General features: G+C 43.2%; 1 protein-coding gene across 1 annotated transcript in view; it reads right to left on the bottom strand.

Annotated features, from left to right (window-relative positions):
* Positions 1-6,589: 6,589 nt before the first annotated feature.
* The window catches only part of KIRREL3 (kirre like nephrin family adhesion molecule 3), a 375,859-nt gene continuing 363,733 nt past the window's right edge, over positions 6,590-18,715 (bottom strand). The window contains exons 16-17 of the mRNA XM_070952317.1: positions 13,248-13,334; positions 6,590-7,033 (exon numbers count right to left, since the gene is read on the bottom strand). Coding sequence (XP_070808418.1) covers positions 6,590-7,033; positions 13,248-13,334 — 531 coding nt within the window. The remainder of the gene's footprint in view (positions 7,034-13,247; positions 13,335-18,715) is intronic.

Here is an 18,715-nt window from a genome sequence, read left to right on the forward strand (position 1 = left end):
TAGCTCTCTCACTTCTCTGGATAGAACACAAAATACAACTTTTTGTATTTATGAGTTATAATGGAACCATTATATCCATTGCTAGAGAAGGAATATTCTCATCCCATAAGGTGTTTATCTTTCACGGCTTCACATTTTGTGGCAGAATTCTTGTGAGATGTTTTCCGGAAGATGCGCCAGCTTAATGTGCCTTTTTTTCTGTGCCTGAGACAAAACTGGCTACCACATGTTTCTCGCTCAAAGAGAACCACAGTGGAAAATTGACTAAAAGAGACATACAATTATTTCCATTTTCCCCACTGTTAGGACAAATGTATGTGCTCTTTTTCTTGAACATTCTTTGAATATCACAGATGAAAAAACCTGCATTGGATTTTAGCAAATCCTGTGGAAATGGAGTAGTAGACAGCTAACTGGGTGGAAAACCGGAGTAACTGTTTCTGAGACGCTACCAGAAAACAAGTGTTGGATCTCAGTAAATAAAGTGGAGCACACAGAAACACACAAACTTTAAACATTTTTATGACATACCACATTTTATACAGCTAGAAAATCCCCAGGTTTATGAGGCCTTATTTCAAAATAATATACTTTCTTGCCATGTTTTGGATCTTGTGCATGTGATTTAGTATACGGTGTGAAAATAAACATTGTGGCTATTTTGGCAGCCCCCACCCAAGTGTGTGTTTGTGTGTTTGTGTGTTTGTGTGTTTGTGTGTTTGTGTGTTTGTGTGTGTGGAGAGAAATTGCACTGCAAGATCTCACTTCTACTTATTGTCCCTTCCAAGGACTTTTGAGAAACCTCTGATATAGAACAAAATATGTAGCAACTCTTAGTAAATCCAAGCTTAATCCTGGTAATCAGGAAAGGGTGAGAAAGAAACTCAGGACTTCCTTGCCTTGACCCTCTTTAATATTTTTGTGGATGGTGGAGGAGAGAAACTCTATTGGACTTTCAAGATTCTGCTGTAGCCTAAATTGATAAAGTAGAGTGTTAGGATCTCTGGTGTAGTTGGGTTTCTCACCTGGCTTATCCTTAAATGGTTGAGATTGAGCACCTGGGCAGAAACTACTTCTTACTCTTGCTCTGCTTCCCTTCTTCCAGTTGCTCATGTTGAAGAGGAGCTCCACTGCTTTTAGGAGGCATCTTCTTAGCTTCATCTCAGTTGCTATGAACTAAGAGTAGTCTTCTCGGGACTACTGTGTGTTGGGGAGAGGAGTGGTTTTCTGGAGCTCCTTGCTTCTGGTGATGGCCATGGTTGTGTGCGTTTCAGTTAAGTCAAAGATGGCAATCCCAACTATGCAATTGAAGGACAAATGAAATTCAATCACCTGTTTGGGGGCACTGTCACAGCTTTTTTGGACTCACATTTGTCTCGTGAACACTCTACCTGTTCTCCAGTTTGGGAAAGTGAAGCAGTGGTGGGTGACTTGGCTTCTCTATTCCTGCATGGCTCCATTGAGCAAAGGTGGCTTCCTTGAGTGCCCTTCACTTTCTTGAAACAAGGTATGTACAGTATAGTTGACTGAATAGGAAGGGCTAATTCTAGGGCAGGATGAATCAGTTCTCTACACATAGGAGGAAAAGTAAAATATAAAAGGGGCAAATGATTGGTTGAAAAAGGCAACCCTCGTTAGTGTGGTTTGTACAACTGTTCCTACTTTAAAGCATGCCCTTCTTGATACTCTGAGACCAGATTTAAATGCATCAGCTCTATGCACAGAACCATATGAAAAGTTGTTTTCTATCTACTGGATCAGAATAATCCAGAATAATCAAAGAACTATGATTCCCTAGGATTGCATCTTTCCAGTTTCTGTTGAAATGGATAGCCAAGGAAGCAGTAATGGGTTGCCACCGGTTCGCCCCGGATTAGGCAAACCGGTAATGCTGGCGATGGCAGGAGGCTCCGCCCACCTGCCCAGATGCTTTGTGCATGCACGAGCAAACCAGTTGCAAACTAAATTGAAACCCACTACTGCAAGGAAGCATAAGAATTTATTAAAGGCCATTCAAAGGCCTAAAGCCATTTTTGTCCACTTGTTGGGAAGGAAGATTTTGCAACTCACCTGTGCTTCTGGGCTGAAAGGATGGTTCCATGGGGGTTGGGGGTGATTGGCTGCTACCTTATAAACTACCGTATTTTTCGGAGTATAAGACGCACCTTTTTCCCCCCAAAAAGAGGGTGAAAATCTGGGTGCGTCATATACTCCGAATGTAGCCCTGTCTGGCTTCTCAAACAAAAGTTTCAGAGGCTGAAAAAAGCATCAGAAATGAAGCTTCAGAAAAGAAGCTCCCAAACAGAGCTTCAGAGGCTTTTTTTCTGAAGCTCTGTTTCAGAGGCAGAAAAGAAAGTTTTTTCTGAAACAGAGTTTCAGAAGTTTTAGAGGCAGAAAAAAAAGCAAAAAAAAAAAAAGCAAGGCACAGAGCTCACAACCAAGGAACCTTTTGCTAAAATTCACCTCTGGGAACAGCTGATTGGGGGTATTCCAGAAGGCCGATCCACCTGCCAATCAGCTTTTTTCTTATTTTCCTCCCCAAAAACTAAGGTGCGCCTTATATTCTGAAAAATACGGTACTTGTTCAAACAACAGGTTTGGGCAGATGGTCTTTAATGCTGTCTCATCCCCAAGCAATTTGGCCTTGTAAATGTTACTTATGGAATGAAGAATGGATCAATAGAGCTATGGGTCATAAATTTTCTGAAGATGCATATGCCTTTGCAATACCAGTTTAGCTTTTTTTAAAAATTATCCTGCTACAGTGGTCTCACTCTTCCTTCTGAGAAAGGTCTTTCAACCAGGTTGGTGAACACAGCACATGGCATTTCTCCCGCTTCTTGGTGAATTCCAAGTTTAGTGAAACAAACAGGCCTTCTGAAGGCTGCTCTCCGAAACCAATGTGTTAATTTGCAGCCAGTGTAATTGTCTATCACTGTTCTTGTTATATATTAATGAACAGATGGTTGAGGAAATTCTTGCTTCACACAGTAAACTCAACAAAATAAAATTTGGAAAAAAATATATCTTCCAAGCAGTTGGGTCTCTGAACAAGTCATTAACTGCTTGTGAGGGGTGATCAGTTGCCAAGTATTTTCATATTACTCAAGCTTTGTATATTATCTCTGAAGCCGATAGTGAAGGTCGTTCAGCAGGCTTTCAGCTAGAACACGGGTGTCGAGCTGTGGCAACCTTAAGACTTGTGGACTTCAACTCCCAGAATTATGCATGGATGGCTGGGAATTCTGGGAGTTGAAATTACAAGTCTTGTGAAATTCTCAAGTCCCTAAGTCCACATCTCCAAGGTTGGACATCTCTGAGTTAGGGATTTCCCTAATGCAAGGTAGGTGTTGCAGTTCTAGGACATGGCCAGTAGGTGGCAGATGTAGCCTGTATTTCCCATTTTTTAAAAAATGGGAAATACAGCAGCAGTAAACGGTACCAATGTTTGTTGTCTGGACTGAGGAGTATTCAGCTTATTTCTTGTTCACTCTGCAAAGATGACTGCAAAAATGAAATTCAAGAGTTTCCAAGAATTTCCTAAAGAACATGGATCCAAATCGCCCACCCCAACCCTTCTGAGAGACTGAAAGGATGGCTCGTTGGTCTGATAAAATAGAAGAAATTGACAGATTAAATTTTCAATGACTGGTCCACTGGCTGTAGTGAGAAAGCCTAAGGGTGGCTGTAAGCACTGAAGGTGATCATTCCCCCCTCCCTGCCATGAAACCCCCTATGTGCTGAGTTAATTCTTAGGATCTAACTCAAAATTAAGTGCCTTGAAATTCTTAGGAGTTAATTTGCAATTCCATGCCTTATTTGAGAAGTGGGCAATAGGCTTTAAGTGTAGTTTAATGATAGGGCACACCTTACATGCAGAAGTGTATTTGTGTGGAAAACCGTCTCCTCTCTAGTGCTTCTGCTGGCTGGATTAGAAAAGACTTGTATCGTTCATTAAATGCGGGAGGATTTTTTGCCGGTGAAGTTAGAGAACAACCCACTTGGAACACCAGTGTAGCTACTATTTTCAACCAAGGCAGCTTTTGAAGTTCAAAGGAAAGGGGGGGGGGAAATCCAATAGAGCTATGCAAGCTAGTATACAATCATCATGAAGATACAGGATGCCATTTTTTCCCGATCCAAAAAGTAGGTCTTAACATCTCCATTAAGATTCTGGTCTAGGATACCAACAACCCTTGCCTGCCCCTTCTCCAGAAAAAGTTGGCCTGCTTTTTAGAGCAAACGATTGCTTTTTCCTGGGAGTGGTGTATATATATATGTCTTCACATGATCCAAATTTTGATTAGATATCGGTAGTTTTCCCTTGCCAGACCAGCTTTGATCTGGATAGCTTGTGAGACCTGGCAAGCGTTCTTCATTGGGGTACATTGTATGAGAACAGTACACATACATGGTATAAGAGCTGGATTCATTGGTTATATCATTGTGCCTGCTAGATTTCATCTATTAATATTATTGAGTTTAGCTTTTATATAGTAAACATTTTATTAGTTGGTATTAATGGGTGCTATAAGCTGCTAAGATCAAATGAAATCAGTGACTCAAACCAGTGAATGGTGCTTAGGGAAATGTCAGGTACATGTACCCCTGATTCCCCCATTTGAGAAGGTCAGCCTCTTTTTGTCCTCCAGCCTTGGAACTAAGTCATAGAACCAAGCAATGGATGGAAACTAATCGTGGAGAGAATCTTAGAAGTAAGGAGAAATTTCATGTCAGGGGGACAACTTGCTTTCAGAAATTGTGGATTCTCCATCACTGGAGGTTTTTCCCGAAGAGATTGGACAACCATTTCCCTGAAATGGTGATCAGGTTTCCTGCCTGACAAGGGGCTTGGTCTAGAAGACCTCCAAGATCCCTTCCAACTCTGTTCTTTTGTTAAGCTAAAACTTTGATAATGTATTTGCTCTTTACAGTTGGGGAGTTGAAGCAATGGTGGTATGACTAGAAGAATATGTTAGGAGGAATGGACAGGAGTTCCTGATTTTTTTTCCTGGAAAATGTTTGTGCTTTTATCACAGACTAAGTAAGAAATCACACTATGCATATGTTGCTTGCGTTAATTGCTGTGTGTGGCTTTTTTCTCTCTCTCTCTTTTGGATCAGAGTTGTTTAAATCAAACTGGTTTCCAAAGGACTCACTGCCACAGTGCTTGTAACAATTCTTGTATTAGTCTTCCAGTTGTGCTGTTGTGTGTGTGGGGGGGAATAACAGGAAGGGAGGGCAGGGAATACAGAAGCAGAAGTAAGAAATGTTTTATGTTCACTCGCCACAGCAGCTCACTCTGGGAGTGATTGTCACATGTCACTCAAAAGAGGAGTTCAGTCTTCCCTCCATCAAACAGTTCCCTCTTAATCAAAATCAGAGTATGATGGATGGGCTAGAGGCATACCTGGGTATTTTGCTGAGAAGCCACTCTTAAAAGTTCTCAACTCTGGTTTTTTTTTTTTTTTAGTCCAAAGACACATTGTAATATGATAAACACCAAACACCAAACAAAATAAAAGTCATTGAAAATAATAAAAGACCAGGTTTAGCAGTCAGTGCACGTTATTACACCAATGGCTAACCCCCTCCCCCTCAACAGAAACTTCCTTAAGTTAAGCCATGTTGTTTGAGGTTGCTTTGAAGAACACAGCTCCCCACCCCCACCCCTTATAATTTGCAAATGAGGCTAAGCAGCAGGGAGGGTCGCTTTGCTGGTGCACCTGACGGGCAGCGTTAAAGATGCACCTTCTCCGAAATGTCCACAGACAGGAATCGATGTCACTAAGGAAGAGGAAGTGGAAAGCACAGAAGATTCTAGAAGCCTCCATCAAATTTATCTTCAGGACCCAAGGTAGATGACATGCCAGCGAAAGACAGCTTAGATGTATCTCCTGGGCCCAACCAGGGAGCCAGCTGGATGTGAACTGGGAAATATAAATTGCTGGTAGGTGAGATAGATGGTCATAGCTACCTCCAAATCTCCAGGGAGATTATCTTATTTGGTAGGAAAAGCCAGGATGCCCAGCCTCCCATTGAAGGCCATGGATGTTGTTATTCCTGCCCCGTTGGGTTTAGAAGCCCGTCCTCCCTAAAAGAAGGGGGCCCGGGGGAGGGGGATTTGTTTCCTCCCTATGTTTCCCAAATAGGTTATCTGTCATTTCCTTTTTCTTTGTTCCCATCCTCCTTCTACGCCTGGGTTTGCTACAGGAAGGAAATGGACATTGTGCTTAAGGTTAGTTTGGGTTCAGCTGTCGTGAGTCCTTCCCCCTTGTGGAAGGGAGTCAACAGGTCTAAGGAAAGAAGGCATTAAGTCTCTCTGGAGAGTTCTGTCTGCAGTACAAGGCTCTGTCTAGCTCCCTTCGCCTTGCGTTAGCCTTTACTCTAGAGAAGAAGAAGGGGGGAAGTGCTTTGTGGAGCTACAGGTCACTAGAACACAAATAAACTGGTCAAACAGTCTCCATCCCCACCCCCCAGGATTTGCTGGCTTCAGCAGGGCCAGGATTCAGCTCAGGTGGTCTCTCGACCTGCTGGTCAGTCTATCCTATCCTCCTTCCCCTCCCATTGCTAGTTTTGTCCCATCCTTTCACACGTGTGTCTGCATTCTCCTTTGCAGAGGCCGGCTAGGGTCAGAGTTCTGAGAGGAGGACTGTGAATGGTGAGAAGACGAGGCTGAAGCTTTGCTGGCCTTGTCGAACTGTATGTAGCCATCTTGCTTCCCGCTGCTGCTGACGCTGCTATCGCACTGCGTGTCCAGGAAGGAGCTGCTGTCACTCATGGAACCCCGCTGGAATTCCCGTTCACACAGCTCGATGGAGCTGCTCCCCATGCCCAAGATGAAACGCTGGCTGTAGTCGTAGAGGCGGTTCTGCCCACTCAGGGTTGTGTAGATGTTGGTGAAGGACATGCCTGTCGGCACACGCTGCTTGTTGGCCGGCCTCATCTCTGGCTGGCAACCTGAGAGGGAGATGGTGGGCGTGGAATGGTGGTCCTTGAAGGTGTTCACACTGTAATAGCCATTCGTGGGATCCTGGGAAGAACAAGGAAAAGAAGTTTACTTCTTGGTGCAGGATTGCGTTTTGGAGTCTGGCGTTATAACAGATGCAAAGCTGTGCAAGAGGAAGGCTTAATTGTTCATTGTTCAGACGAAAGTTTTAGGCAAACTTTTCTCCTTCACAGAAAGAGGGGAGAAATGTTAATTTAAATTAGCTGTTCCTTCCACAGATACAACTATCATCTATATGTATCATCTATCATTGTCTGTCTGTCTGTCTATCCATCCATCCATCCATCCATCCTGTCTCTATCCATCCTGTCTCTATCCATCCTGTCTGTCTGTCTGTCTGTCTCTCTCTATCATCTATCCTGTCTCTGTCTATCTATCCTATCCTATCCTATCCTATCCTATCCTATCCTATCCTATCCTATCCTATCCTATCCTATCCTACCCTACCCTACCCTACCCTACGCTACCCTATCCATCCATCCATCCATCCATCCATCCATCCATCCATCCATCCATCTATCCATCTTCTATCCTGCCTCTGTCTATCTATCCTATCCTATCCTATCCTATCCTATCCTATCCTATCCTATCCTATCCTATCCTATCCTATCCTATCCTATCCTATCCTATCCTATCCTATCCCATCCCATCCCATCCCATCCCATCCCATCCCATCCCATCCACCCCACCCACCCACCCATCCACCCTATCTATCTATCTATCTATCTATCTATCTATCTATCTATCCATCCATCCATCCATCCACCCATCTCTATCTTCTATATATCTTCTATCTTCTATCTTCTGTCTTCTATTTATCACCTATTATCTATGATTTTCACCCATTAAGAATGAGCAGCACAAGTTATGTAGAGAGTGTAGCTATATTCCATCTTGCGTGCACTGAAATTAGGAGTTTTATAAATACAGAATTTAAGTTTTGAAACTGTAGGTAGACTTCCATTCCTAAGCACTGCCATTTTCTAGCCTAGTCACTTCTGATTAATCTTAGAAATGTCACTATGTTTTTATTATCATTGGCCGGTCGATAGGAAGGGACACTGTGCGTTCCTTCTTTCACGTGTGCCTGTGGGCAGCCATTCTACATGGCACCTGGTTAGTGAAATATGAATCTGCAAAAGATATTTATTATCTGTAATTCGAAATGAGAAGTTGCGATAAACGGAGCAGGTCAAAAATATAGGATTGCATAACTGATTTTCAGTGGAAATGGATCATTATTGGTTAAACATTTCTAGCCTGTGTATTGGTATAATTTATAGCTATATAATTTCATGCAGCAGAAATTCCGCTTTTCTGTGATTATATGTTCAATTCGCCATGCGTATTATGGGGGCTGTGATGCCTTTCATGGGAATAAATAACTTCATAGGTCTTGGAGTGCTTGCTTTTTTCATGGTAAAACGTTCCAATTTTTGTTTTAAATCACTGTGTGAAATTCACCTATGCAGTTTTGCATTTAGCAATACAGCCTTACGTAAATACACAGTTGTACTTATTCTTTCATACTTCTATATTTGAGAAACAATATAAGTATGAAATATGCACATCAAACATTTAGAAACACATCAAACACGCCTCTTAACGTGTGCTTATGTAGGCTGAATAGCAATCCCTAAAAGATAACACGGGAAGCAATGGGGTTATAGAGGTAAAATTGCAATGAGAATTGTTTTTCATTTCTTCCTTTGTAATTGCAAATAATCGGAATGTCTATTTTGTAAATACTTAGAATGTCTACACCCTATAAATGGAGATTCTCGGGTTTTTAAATCTACTTTTGCTGATTTCTTTTAAAAAAATCATCTCTACTCCATTAAACGCAAAGAAACATAATTGATGGAGACACTTTTAAGAGAGATTGGGGGAAGCATGGGTGAATGCGGAAGCTTAATGACTGCTTGCTTCACTTTACAACTGCAGGGACTCACTTAATGACTGTGGCAAAAAGATTGTAAAATGGGGCAAAACTTACTTAACAACTGCCTTGTTTAGCAATGGAAATTTTGGGCTCAATTGTAGTTGTAAGTTGACAACTACCTGCAAATAAATAACAAAATTATCTGCCCCATACGTTTAAATTTTCCTAAACTTGCCATTCTAATATTCTCTTTCTCTCTCTCTCCCTCTTTCACACTCTCTCTTTCTCTCTCCCCCCTCTTTCTCTTTCTCTCTCCCTTTCACTCCTTCTCTCTCTCTTCCTCTTTCCCTCTCTCTCTCCTTCTTTCATTCTTCTCTCTCCCCCTGTCTCCCTCTTTCACTCTCTCTCTCCCCCTCTCTCTCTCTTTCTCTCTCTCTTTTTTCTCTCTCTCTTTCACACTCTCTCTCTCCCTCTTTCTCTCTCTTTCTCTCTCTCTCTCTCTCCCTTTCACTCTTTCTCTCTCCCTCTTTCCCTCTCTCCTTCTTTCCCTCTTCTCTCTCCCTCTTTCTCTCTTTCCCTCTCTCCCTCTTTCTCTGTCTTTCTTTCTCTCTCTCTCTTTCTCTCTCCCTCTTTCTCTCTCCTTCTTTCATTCTTCTCTCTCCCTCTTTCTCTCTCTCCCTCTTTCACACTCTCTCTTTCTCTCTCCCCCCTCTCTCCCTCTTTCTCTCTCCCTTTCACTCTTTCTCTCTCCCTCTTTCCCTTTCTCTCCTTCTTTCTGTCTTCTCTCTCCCTCTTTCCCTCTCTCCCTCTTTCTCTGTTTTTCTTTCTCTCTCCCTCTTTCTCTCTCTCCCTCTTTCCCTCTCTCTCCCTCTCTCTCTCCCTCCCCTCTTCTCTCTCTCTCCTTTTCTTCATCTTCCCTTTCATTGGACAGAGTTTTAGCCCAGTTGAAAATCTGGCAAAGAAAACTGCAGCTTTCTCCCACAACGATGAAGACAATACTTCTATTACCATGGAAACTATTCAGATAAAATGTTGGCACATCCTATTAATTGATCAATTAATCCCACCATCTTTCTTTTCCTTCCATCTTTCTCTAGAAAGGAATGGAGGGAAATGCCGCTCCGTTGTGGATTGTGTGTATGGGGGGGGGGAATTAAAGCTGCAGTGATTGACTTGGGTTTTGTTTCAGGGCCAAAGAATGGAAGATGGAAAAGTCTTTGCTTGAAGATAAAGGCCTGCGTGTTTCAAAGGGAGAGCCAGCTTTTGGAAGCTCTACTTCCTCCTGTGAGATGCCAGAGAAATTACGTTGAAAGCCTCATTTAAGAAGTGTGTGTGTGTGGGGGGGACAACTTTAAGGCGCTACCGTCCGAAGAGATTTAGGATTTTGTGATATCATAAAGGAGGCTGACCAAAAAGGAAAGCAGATTTTTAACAGAAAGACGGGGCTGTTTAGTTGAGATAAAATGTGTTCCTTGGTATTTTTAATCACTAGAACATCCAGCTTTGCCAAGTTACGGAGATATATTGTTGCACTGCAGTAAAATGCATGCTTTCCATCCAGAATTACATTTCCCAAATTACATTTCCATCATCCCGAAGTCTAACTGATTTAGATCTGAAATGCTGGGAATCTACTGCTCTTCCATTGCATCCTTTTCTAATGTTCTACCTCCAGATGTGGATTATCACTCTAATAATTGTCACTCGTCATGGATAATTATCCTATTGAATGAGAATCATGGGAATTGCTTGCTGGATATTATAGCAGAAAGAAGAAAGCTTCAGTAAACAAGATTGAAGTGGGTAGAACCAAGACAATGAATCAACTCAAGGTTGTTGCTTTTCTCCTGACTCTTTGAACAGGAGATGGCATGGAGTTCAGATGGGGGCATTGCCCAGGACTGGCTTGGCATCTTTAAGTCCTTAACCTATACAGCAAGGGTCTCCAAACTTGGCGACTTTAAAGCTTGTGGACTTCAACTCCCAGAATTCCACAGCCAGCTATGCTGGGTATCCGCACGTCTTAAAGTTGCCAAGTTTGGAGATGCCTGCTATATAGTATAATGATGGTGAAGTGCCAAAGTGAGAATGGGTAAAGAGCAACAACATACAGAACATTTGTAGCTCAGGGATGAACTGTGGGGTCCTTGGTGCTCTCTGAACTTGGTGCATTGCTTTACACTGATGATGTTACCTAGTTGGGTAATCTTTATATAAAGCAACACACAGAGCAAACAAAGAGTACAATCAACATGTGCTTTACTGCTCAACTATTTAACTAACTGGAAACAGGAAATTCTACTTAGAACAAAAGAGCATAGAGTATATACCATAGCTCCAAACTTGTAAATACTACCCTCTCCTGGCTGAATACTGCTGTAGTTGTTCACATAAAAATACATTCCAACCATAAATTGCAACAGAAACATCTGTAAGGAAACAGCCAAGCTCAGAGAACACCAAGGACCCCACAGTAACAAGGAAGTATAGAAAGCAAGGGAGACTTAAGTGATGTCCGATTCTGGATGAAATAATAGTATATTTTGTGCTAAAGTAAATATGCTAAGTAAATATGTCAACACTCTGGTGCTCAACAATACCAATTACTTGCCATACAAATGGATGGCTCTACCAATTGTGCAGCCTGTGTGCATAATCATGCATCTCCCTTTCAAACAATAAGTTGCAGAGATGCAGAAATGGCAACTTTTTTCAGAGAAGAAAAATAGTTGTAGCCTGCAAGTATTATGACTATCAACTGATGTTTCCTAGGGAGAGCTGGCTCTTTTCTCTTCCTGTGAAGAAGGAGTATGACTCCATAGGTCTTTCTCCTGAGGTCTCGGATCCAGCTATATGGTTAGGGGCAGGACTGACTGGCTGCTTCAACTTTCTTGGAACTTGCACTCCTTGTATCTATCTTAGAGGTATCCCTCAGCTTCCAAACCCATGAAACAGCATCACTAACCCCATTGGTTGGACAGTGGTTTTAGCTAGGGGTGGGCTTCAGTGGTGGGTTGCCGCCAGTTCGGACTGGTTCACAAGAACCGGTAGTAAAACTGGCGGGAGGCTCCGCCCACTGACCTGGACGTCATCGTAGGTGATTTGCGCATGCGGGCGTGCTGCTAACCAGTAGTAAAGAAAAGTAGAACCCACCCCTGGTGGGCTTCAAAAATTTTAGCAAGGGGTTCTCTGCCTGGTTGCTGGGTGGGTTTGGCCATGGTGTGCGTGGTTTAGTCGGCCTCCTGCACCATGATGGATGGGTGGGTGTTTTTGTCCTCCCAGGGCTCTGGAGGCTTTCCTCAACCTCCGGGAGGGTGGAAACAGCCTCCCCAGGCTCCGAAGGCCCTCTGGAAAGGGGTCCATTTCTGGCCTTCCCAAACTTCTGATAGGCCCATTTTTTGCCCTCCCCGAGCCTCCGCGTGCACCCTGCACTTACCTGCATCCAAAATGGGCCACGTGGGGACTCCTGGGAGGGGTGGAGCAGGGTGGCCAGGGCCAGCCAGGAGTGGGATTTGGGGGTTCTCTGAACTGCACAGAATCTTAGCTAGAGGTTCCCCTGCAAACCCCCAACAGCCCACCCCTAGTTTTAGCAATACAGGCAGGGGCCTTGGGAATGAAAGCCTTCTCATGGGTCAGAAATTTCTCCTCTGTTGACCTTACTCCAAAATAGCTAATGAACGTAAGATTAGTTTGGGTGGAGCCTTCCTGCATGAAGAACTTGAGTGAAAGAAATGCTGGCGTTGTACTTCTGCAACCTAGCCAATTATGCTTTATGCCTGCTGTTCAAACGAGTCAACGTTGCCTTTGTTATATATGACCCCTAAACTGGATTCAGAGGATCTCTCTTGATTTTCCTCTGCTTTTAAGTTTCCCTTGTATTCCCGACTAGGTTAATTGCTTATGCTCTCATTTGAACAAAACAGTAACCTACCAACCCGGGTCACTGAGCTTTAGGACCAATTTAGTATCTTGTTACAAAACCAAATTAGACTGCTATTGAGGATACAGCTTAAGCTGATCTGCACGAAGTTCAGAGAAGGTGAAATTGTTCCCCTCAATAATTCTGAAAGTCCTTGACTTCTGCTACGTCAATCTCACTTGACTTTGTGGACTCGGCTGATTTTCATGACCAAAAAAAAAAGGTTACACCTGTGTAAAATCATTTTTTTAAATTTTTTCATGTGGTGGAATTGATTGCAACAATGCTACAATGCTTAAATCTAATTTCTCCGGCTTAAGTTTGTTTTTCCCCAGCAATAAAATCCTCCCCTTGTATCCTGCCAGATTCAGACAATCCCCCGTGTAAAATCAGCCCCACTTTGCATAGGTAGTTGAATCCTGTAATCTCGAAATTACCTTCAAATTCTGGAATTCTTTCTCTTCCTCCTTGAGGACTTCCAGTTGTTTAAGGACTGAATCTTGCTGGAACTCACTTCTGTCCATCTAGGGTTCAAGGGAAGCAGGTGGTGAGTTGAAGAAGTCAAGCACTAGAAATCTCAATCCAAAGCTCAGTAAATTGAGTTTGAGTACCAGAATGAACCAAAATCCCCCGTGTTCCCCCGTATACCAACAGTGATAGTATACTGTACATTGTGTATCCCAAAGGTGTTTTTTCTAGGAGGCAATTGGACTTTCTTGGTTTTTTTTTTCTTTTGAAGACGTTTCGTTTCTCATCCAAGAAGCTTCTTCAGCTCTGACAGGATAGCGGGGAAGGGAAGGATTTATATTCCTTGCAGACAGCTGGTCATTTGCATCCTTTTTAGAGGGTCATTGAAGCACTTGGAGGTTTAGCTGTGTCCTCAGGGTCACCTGAGTAGTGCTAATGGTTCTCGTGGTCTGCAATTTTTTCCTCTGGAAACCCATTCCTACTCCCAGACCATTCAAAGAGTCTTCATCCCAAATTGTATAGCTACATGTCTGTAGAGATTCTCAGTCATCCAGGTCATCCAGGCACCTTTGGGACAACCATGACCTGGATGACTGAGAATCTCTACAGAGTTTTATACATTGTGTACTATGACTATCATCAAGTTGGATCTCACCATGGGAGCTCCACCTGTGGAGCTCCTTTTAGCTTCTCCATTTAAATGTCTATGCAGATTAATAATAATAATAATAATAATAATAATAATATAATAATAATAATAATAATAATAATAATAATAATTATAATTATAATTATAATTATAATTATAATTTTATTTCTATACCGCCCCTCTCCCGAAGGACTCGGGGCAGTGTACAGCCTATTAAAACAAAAAATATACAAATTTCAAAATTTAAAATTATTACACAATTTCGGCCCAGATTAAAACCCCCAATTTAAAACCCCCAATTTAAAATAATTACATAGTTAGCCCTGCTTGGCGAAACAGTAGGGTCTTAAGGGCACAGCGAAACACACGGAAGTCGGAGATCTTGCGTATTTCCAGGGGCAGTTCGTTCCAAGGGCAGGAGCTCCCACAGAGAAGGCTCTCCCCCTGGGTGTCGCCAGCCGACATTGCTTGGCCAACGGCACCCTGAGGAGTCCCTCTCTGTGTGAGCGGACTGGCCGGTGGGATACTATTGGTGGCAGAAGTCGGTCTCGCAAGTACCCAGGTCCTAAGCCATGGAGTGCTTTAAAGGTGGTAACCAACACCTTGAATCGCACTCGGAAGACCAATGGGAGCCAGTGCAGTTCGCGAGGAGAGGTGTCACATGGGCGCAACAAGTCACGCCCATAACCACCCGTGCGGCCACATTCTGGACCAGTTGGAGCCTCCGAGTGTTCTTCAAGGGGAGCCCCATGTAAAGAGCATTACAGTAGTCCAGTCGTGAGGTGACAAGGGCATGAGTGACCGTGAGCAAGGCATCCCAATCCAGAAAGGGCCGCAACTGATTCTCAGTCATCCAGGTCCTCATTGTCCCAAAGGTGCTTTTTTCAAAAGGCAACTGGACTTTTCTTTGCTTTTCCTCGAAGATGTTTCGCTTCTCATCCAAAAAGCTTCTTCAGTTCTGACCAATCCTTCCATCCTCCACCATTCAGTCAGGACTGAAGAATTTCTTCAAGGAGAAACAAAGAAAAGTCCGATTGCCTTTTTAAAAAACAACAACAACAGCACACCTTTGAATCCTCCATTTAAAGATTTATGCTCAAGGGATACTGAGACAATGAGATCGCCAAGAGCTCTTTGCAATCACTCTATTACACTTGACATTGAATTGTACTGGACAGGCGTCAAGCAACTGAAACTGGCATGTTGCTTCTCTAATGCACACTGCCCTCTTCCAGTGCTTGAGTGTCCTGAAGTAGACCTACTGTTAGGATTTAAAAACTTAATATTGCCTAGGAAGGGTGGTGTGGCTCGGGGGGGGGGGCTGTAAGAAGCTATTAAATGTATAGGCCATCTGGTCCCATCACTCTAGATGGCGTACTGCATAAAACAAGTCAAACAATGAATAGAAATAATACAATGCAAAAAGGAAATACCTAGGAACAGGGGTGGGCCTCTGGGGGTTTGCAGGGATTCGGGAGAACCTCTAGCTAAGATTTCATGCAGTTCAGAGAACCCCCAAATCCTGGCTGGCCCCACCCATCCCACCTCTCCCAGGAATTCCCACGTGGCCCGTTTTGGATGCAGGTAAGTGCAGGGCGTGCACAGAGGCTCGGGGAGGGCGAAAAACGGGCCTACTGGAAGTTCAGGAAGGCCAGAAACGGGCTCGTTTCCAGCCTCCAGAAGGTACCCAGAGCCTCGGGAGGTTGTTTTTGCCCTCCCAGGGGCTCGAGGAAAGTCTCTGGAGCCCGGGGAGGGCAACAATGCCCCACCACCGTGGTGCAGGAGGCCAACTAAGCCATGCCCACCCAGCAACCGGGCAGAGAACCCCTTGCTAAAATTTTTGAAGCCCACCCCTGCCTAGGAAGGGAAAAACCCACAAATTTTAATACACCAATCACCCCACAAGGGGTTTACATCTGTAAAGTAACACCTGTGGGAAAACTCTTAGTTTTAATGCTTTTTAAAAAAAAACATGAGGGAGGAGGGGGCATATAAATCTCTAGGGCAAGGGTGTCAAACTCAAGGCCCGGAGACCAGATCTGGCTTGCAGTGTACTTAGATCCGGCCCATGGGGCCGCCCTGAAATCTCCCGAGCTCTTTTTTCACTGGCAGAGGGTTGCAGGAGGCTGTGGCAGCCGAAAATGGGGAGCCCGTTTTCGCTGGCAGAGTGCTCGGGCCACCACAGCCCCCCCCGAACATGAGTGATGTTGAGCTGGCCATACCCTCCCCGGCCTCTTGAGGTCAAACACAACCCTGATGTGGCCTTCGATGAAATTGAGTTTGATGCCCCTGCTCTAGGGCTATGCTATACCAAGGGGTCTGAATCAGTTGGCCCCGGTTCGCACCAGTAGTAAAACTGGCAGGAGGCTCTACCCATCAAAATGTTTCTGCGCATGTGCAGAAGAGATCGTGTGTGCAAGAAGCAAGCATGCGTGCGCGGCCCCGTTGTGAACCGGTAGTAAAGATAAGTAGAACCCACCCCTGGTCTCAATGCTCACGGAAAGACAAAGAGGAGTCTGAAGTGTTTTGCATTCAACTGTTAGGAGAATCTGTCCTTCTCCTGGCTTGTTTGTTTTTCCCATTATCATGTTTTAAAGGCTGCTTTCACTTTAATTCAATAGATGGATCTGTAAGCAACAGCCTATTCTCCCAGCCTCATTAGTTTTTCTGCAAAAGATGCTTCTGATTGGGGGCAAAGTCTATGTTAATTAGAATATGGCTTTAATTACCCTTCCTTTCAGGAAGGTGGGCCTGGATGAGACTTGAATACTTATTGGGCAATTTCTCTGTTGCCTTTTATCTTCCCTAAGATATTGATCGGCTCTGTGTAGCCTTCGCATTTCCTCTTTTGTCACTGCAAGACTGAAGCTTCTAATGGAATTACTGTTTCGGAATGCCCCAGCTAATCGAAAATCTAAATCTATAATACAGTACTGATTGTTGCTTGACTTCTAACAAGTCTTTCTTTTAAAGCCTTAGCAAATGAGAATGGAATCGCTTTCCCTGCAGCAGTTTCTGTAGATATGCTGGAAAGCTTTTGGTGCAGCTATTTGATGTCATAAATTAAGGTGTCTCAGGTTTTTCTGGCTGGGAAAGAAACAGCAGCCCTGGTAGTATCTGTTGACAGAGCAGAGCAAATACAGGTATCATAAAGTATTAAATCCAGGCCAGGTAGGGGTAGAAAAAAAAATCTACATGACACTGTTTTTTCAGGGGGTGAGTGTCAGCTTGTGCAATTCTCAGTAGTTCTAATGTTCGATTATCATTTTCATAATATTCATTTTAGAACATTGAAAATTCTTCAGATTAATTTTTTTAAAAAATCAGAATAATTTTAGAACTGCTTTAGGATACACAAGGGTACCTAGTACCTTTTTGCCTCATTATAGCAGCTGCTTCTTTTTTTTCAGGTTTTTCACACTGGCCCTGTAAGCTGCGATGTCCACCTAAGCTGCTTCAAGCAAAATAATTGTGTCCATAAATGTATTTAATTCCAGCAGGAGATTTTGAAGCAGCCACACAAGTCTGGGTCAAACAGAACTGCATTTAAGAATTTTTTTTAAAAAAGAGCTTTTATATTTGTTTGTGAGTCACGGTGGCACAGTGGTTAGAATGCAGTACTGCAGGCTACTTCTGCTGACTGCCGGCTGACTGCAATTTTGCAGTTCGAATCTCAGCAGACTGAAGGTTGACTCAGCCTTCCATCCTTCTGAGGTTGGTAAAATGAGGACCCAGATTGTTGGGGGCAAGATGCTGACTCTGTAAACTGCTTAGAGAGGGCTGTAAAGCACTGTAAAGCGGTATATAAGTCTAAGTGCTATTGCTATTGCTATATATACTTGTGGCTATTTTGAAACACCTCTCTTGAAGAATTTGCAAGGCCTATTACTTTTGTAGGTTTACTGATAGGGAGAAGTTTGCAAAAAAAATAATAAATAGTGGGATGATTTAACCACAGTTAAATATTTATTGGTTCGATTTATTTATTGGTTCGATTTATATGCCGCCCTTTTCTGGAGACTCAGGGCGTCTTACAATGCATTAAGCAATAGCCTTCATACTTTTGTATATACCTGCTTAGTAGGGCTTTCGGCCTCCTCTAAGCGATGTTCTTTTTTATACAAAGTAAGCTTATTGCCCCCACAAACCGGGTCCTCATTTTACCTACCTCGAAAGGATTGAAGGCTGAGTCAACCTTGAGCCTGGTGAGATTTGAACTTGCAGTAATTGCAGGCAGCTGGTGTTACTTAACAGTGCTTTAGTCTGCTGTGCCACCAAGGCTCTTAATAAACAGTTTTATCTATGATAGTTTTTTCCTGATACTTTCTGCTTTAGTCAGATACAGTTCTGAGATGCAGTGAATGTCTTTGATCAGCAGATGGCACTGTTGCCCTCTGAACTTAGTCTGTTTTCTCTCTCCTGAGCCCCTTGTAGCTTGAGAGAGTTAGATCCAGAAAAGCACAGTTGTTCACAAAGCAGAAACCCCATGAGTTAATTTATAATTCTAGAATTAAGCCATTCATTAGTGTGACCTTTAATAAAGTTTACACTGAGGCTTAGTTCAATACAATCTCACTTCATCAACGAACAGTGGGAAATTCATTTATTTTCCCCCCCTCTCTCTGTAACATCTTCCGTCTTCATCGACACCCCAGTTCTTCCCTTAAATTCCTGCCGTAAATAGATGGTGTAGGAAGGTTGATTTCTTTCCGTGTTTGCTTGTTTTCAAAAAGCCTGCGGGGTGTACAGGAGGAAGACACTCTTCACTTTCCTGTCTGGAGTTCCTAA

Source organism: Pituophis catenifer, unplaced genomic scaffold (genome assembly GCF_029215685.1).
Source record: "Pituophis catenifer annectens isolate HBS135680 unplaced genomic scaffold, rPitCat1.0.hap2 SCAF_12, whole genome shotgun sequence".
Lineage (NCBI taxonomy): Eukaryota > Metazoa > Chordata > Lepidosauria > Squamata > Colubridae > Pituophis > Pituophis catenifer.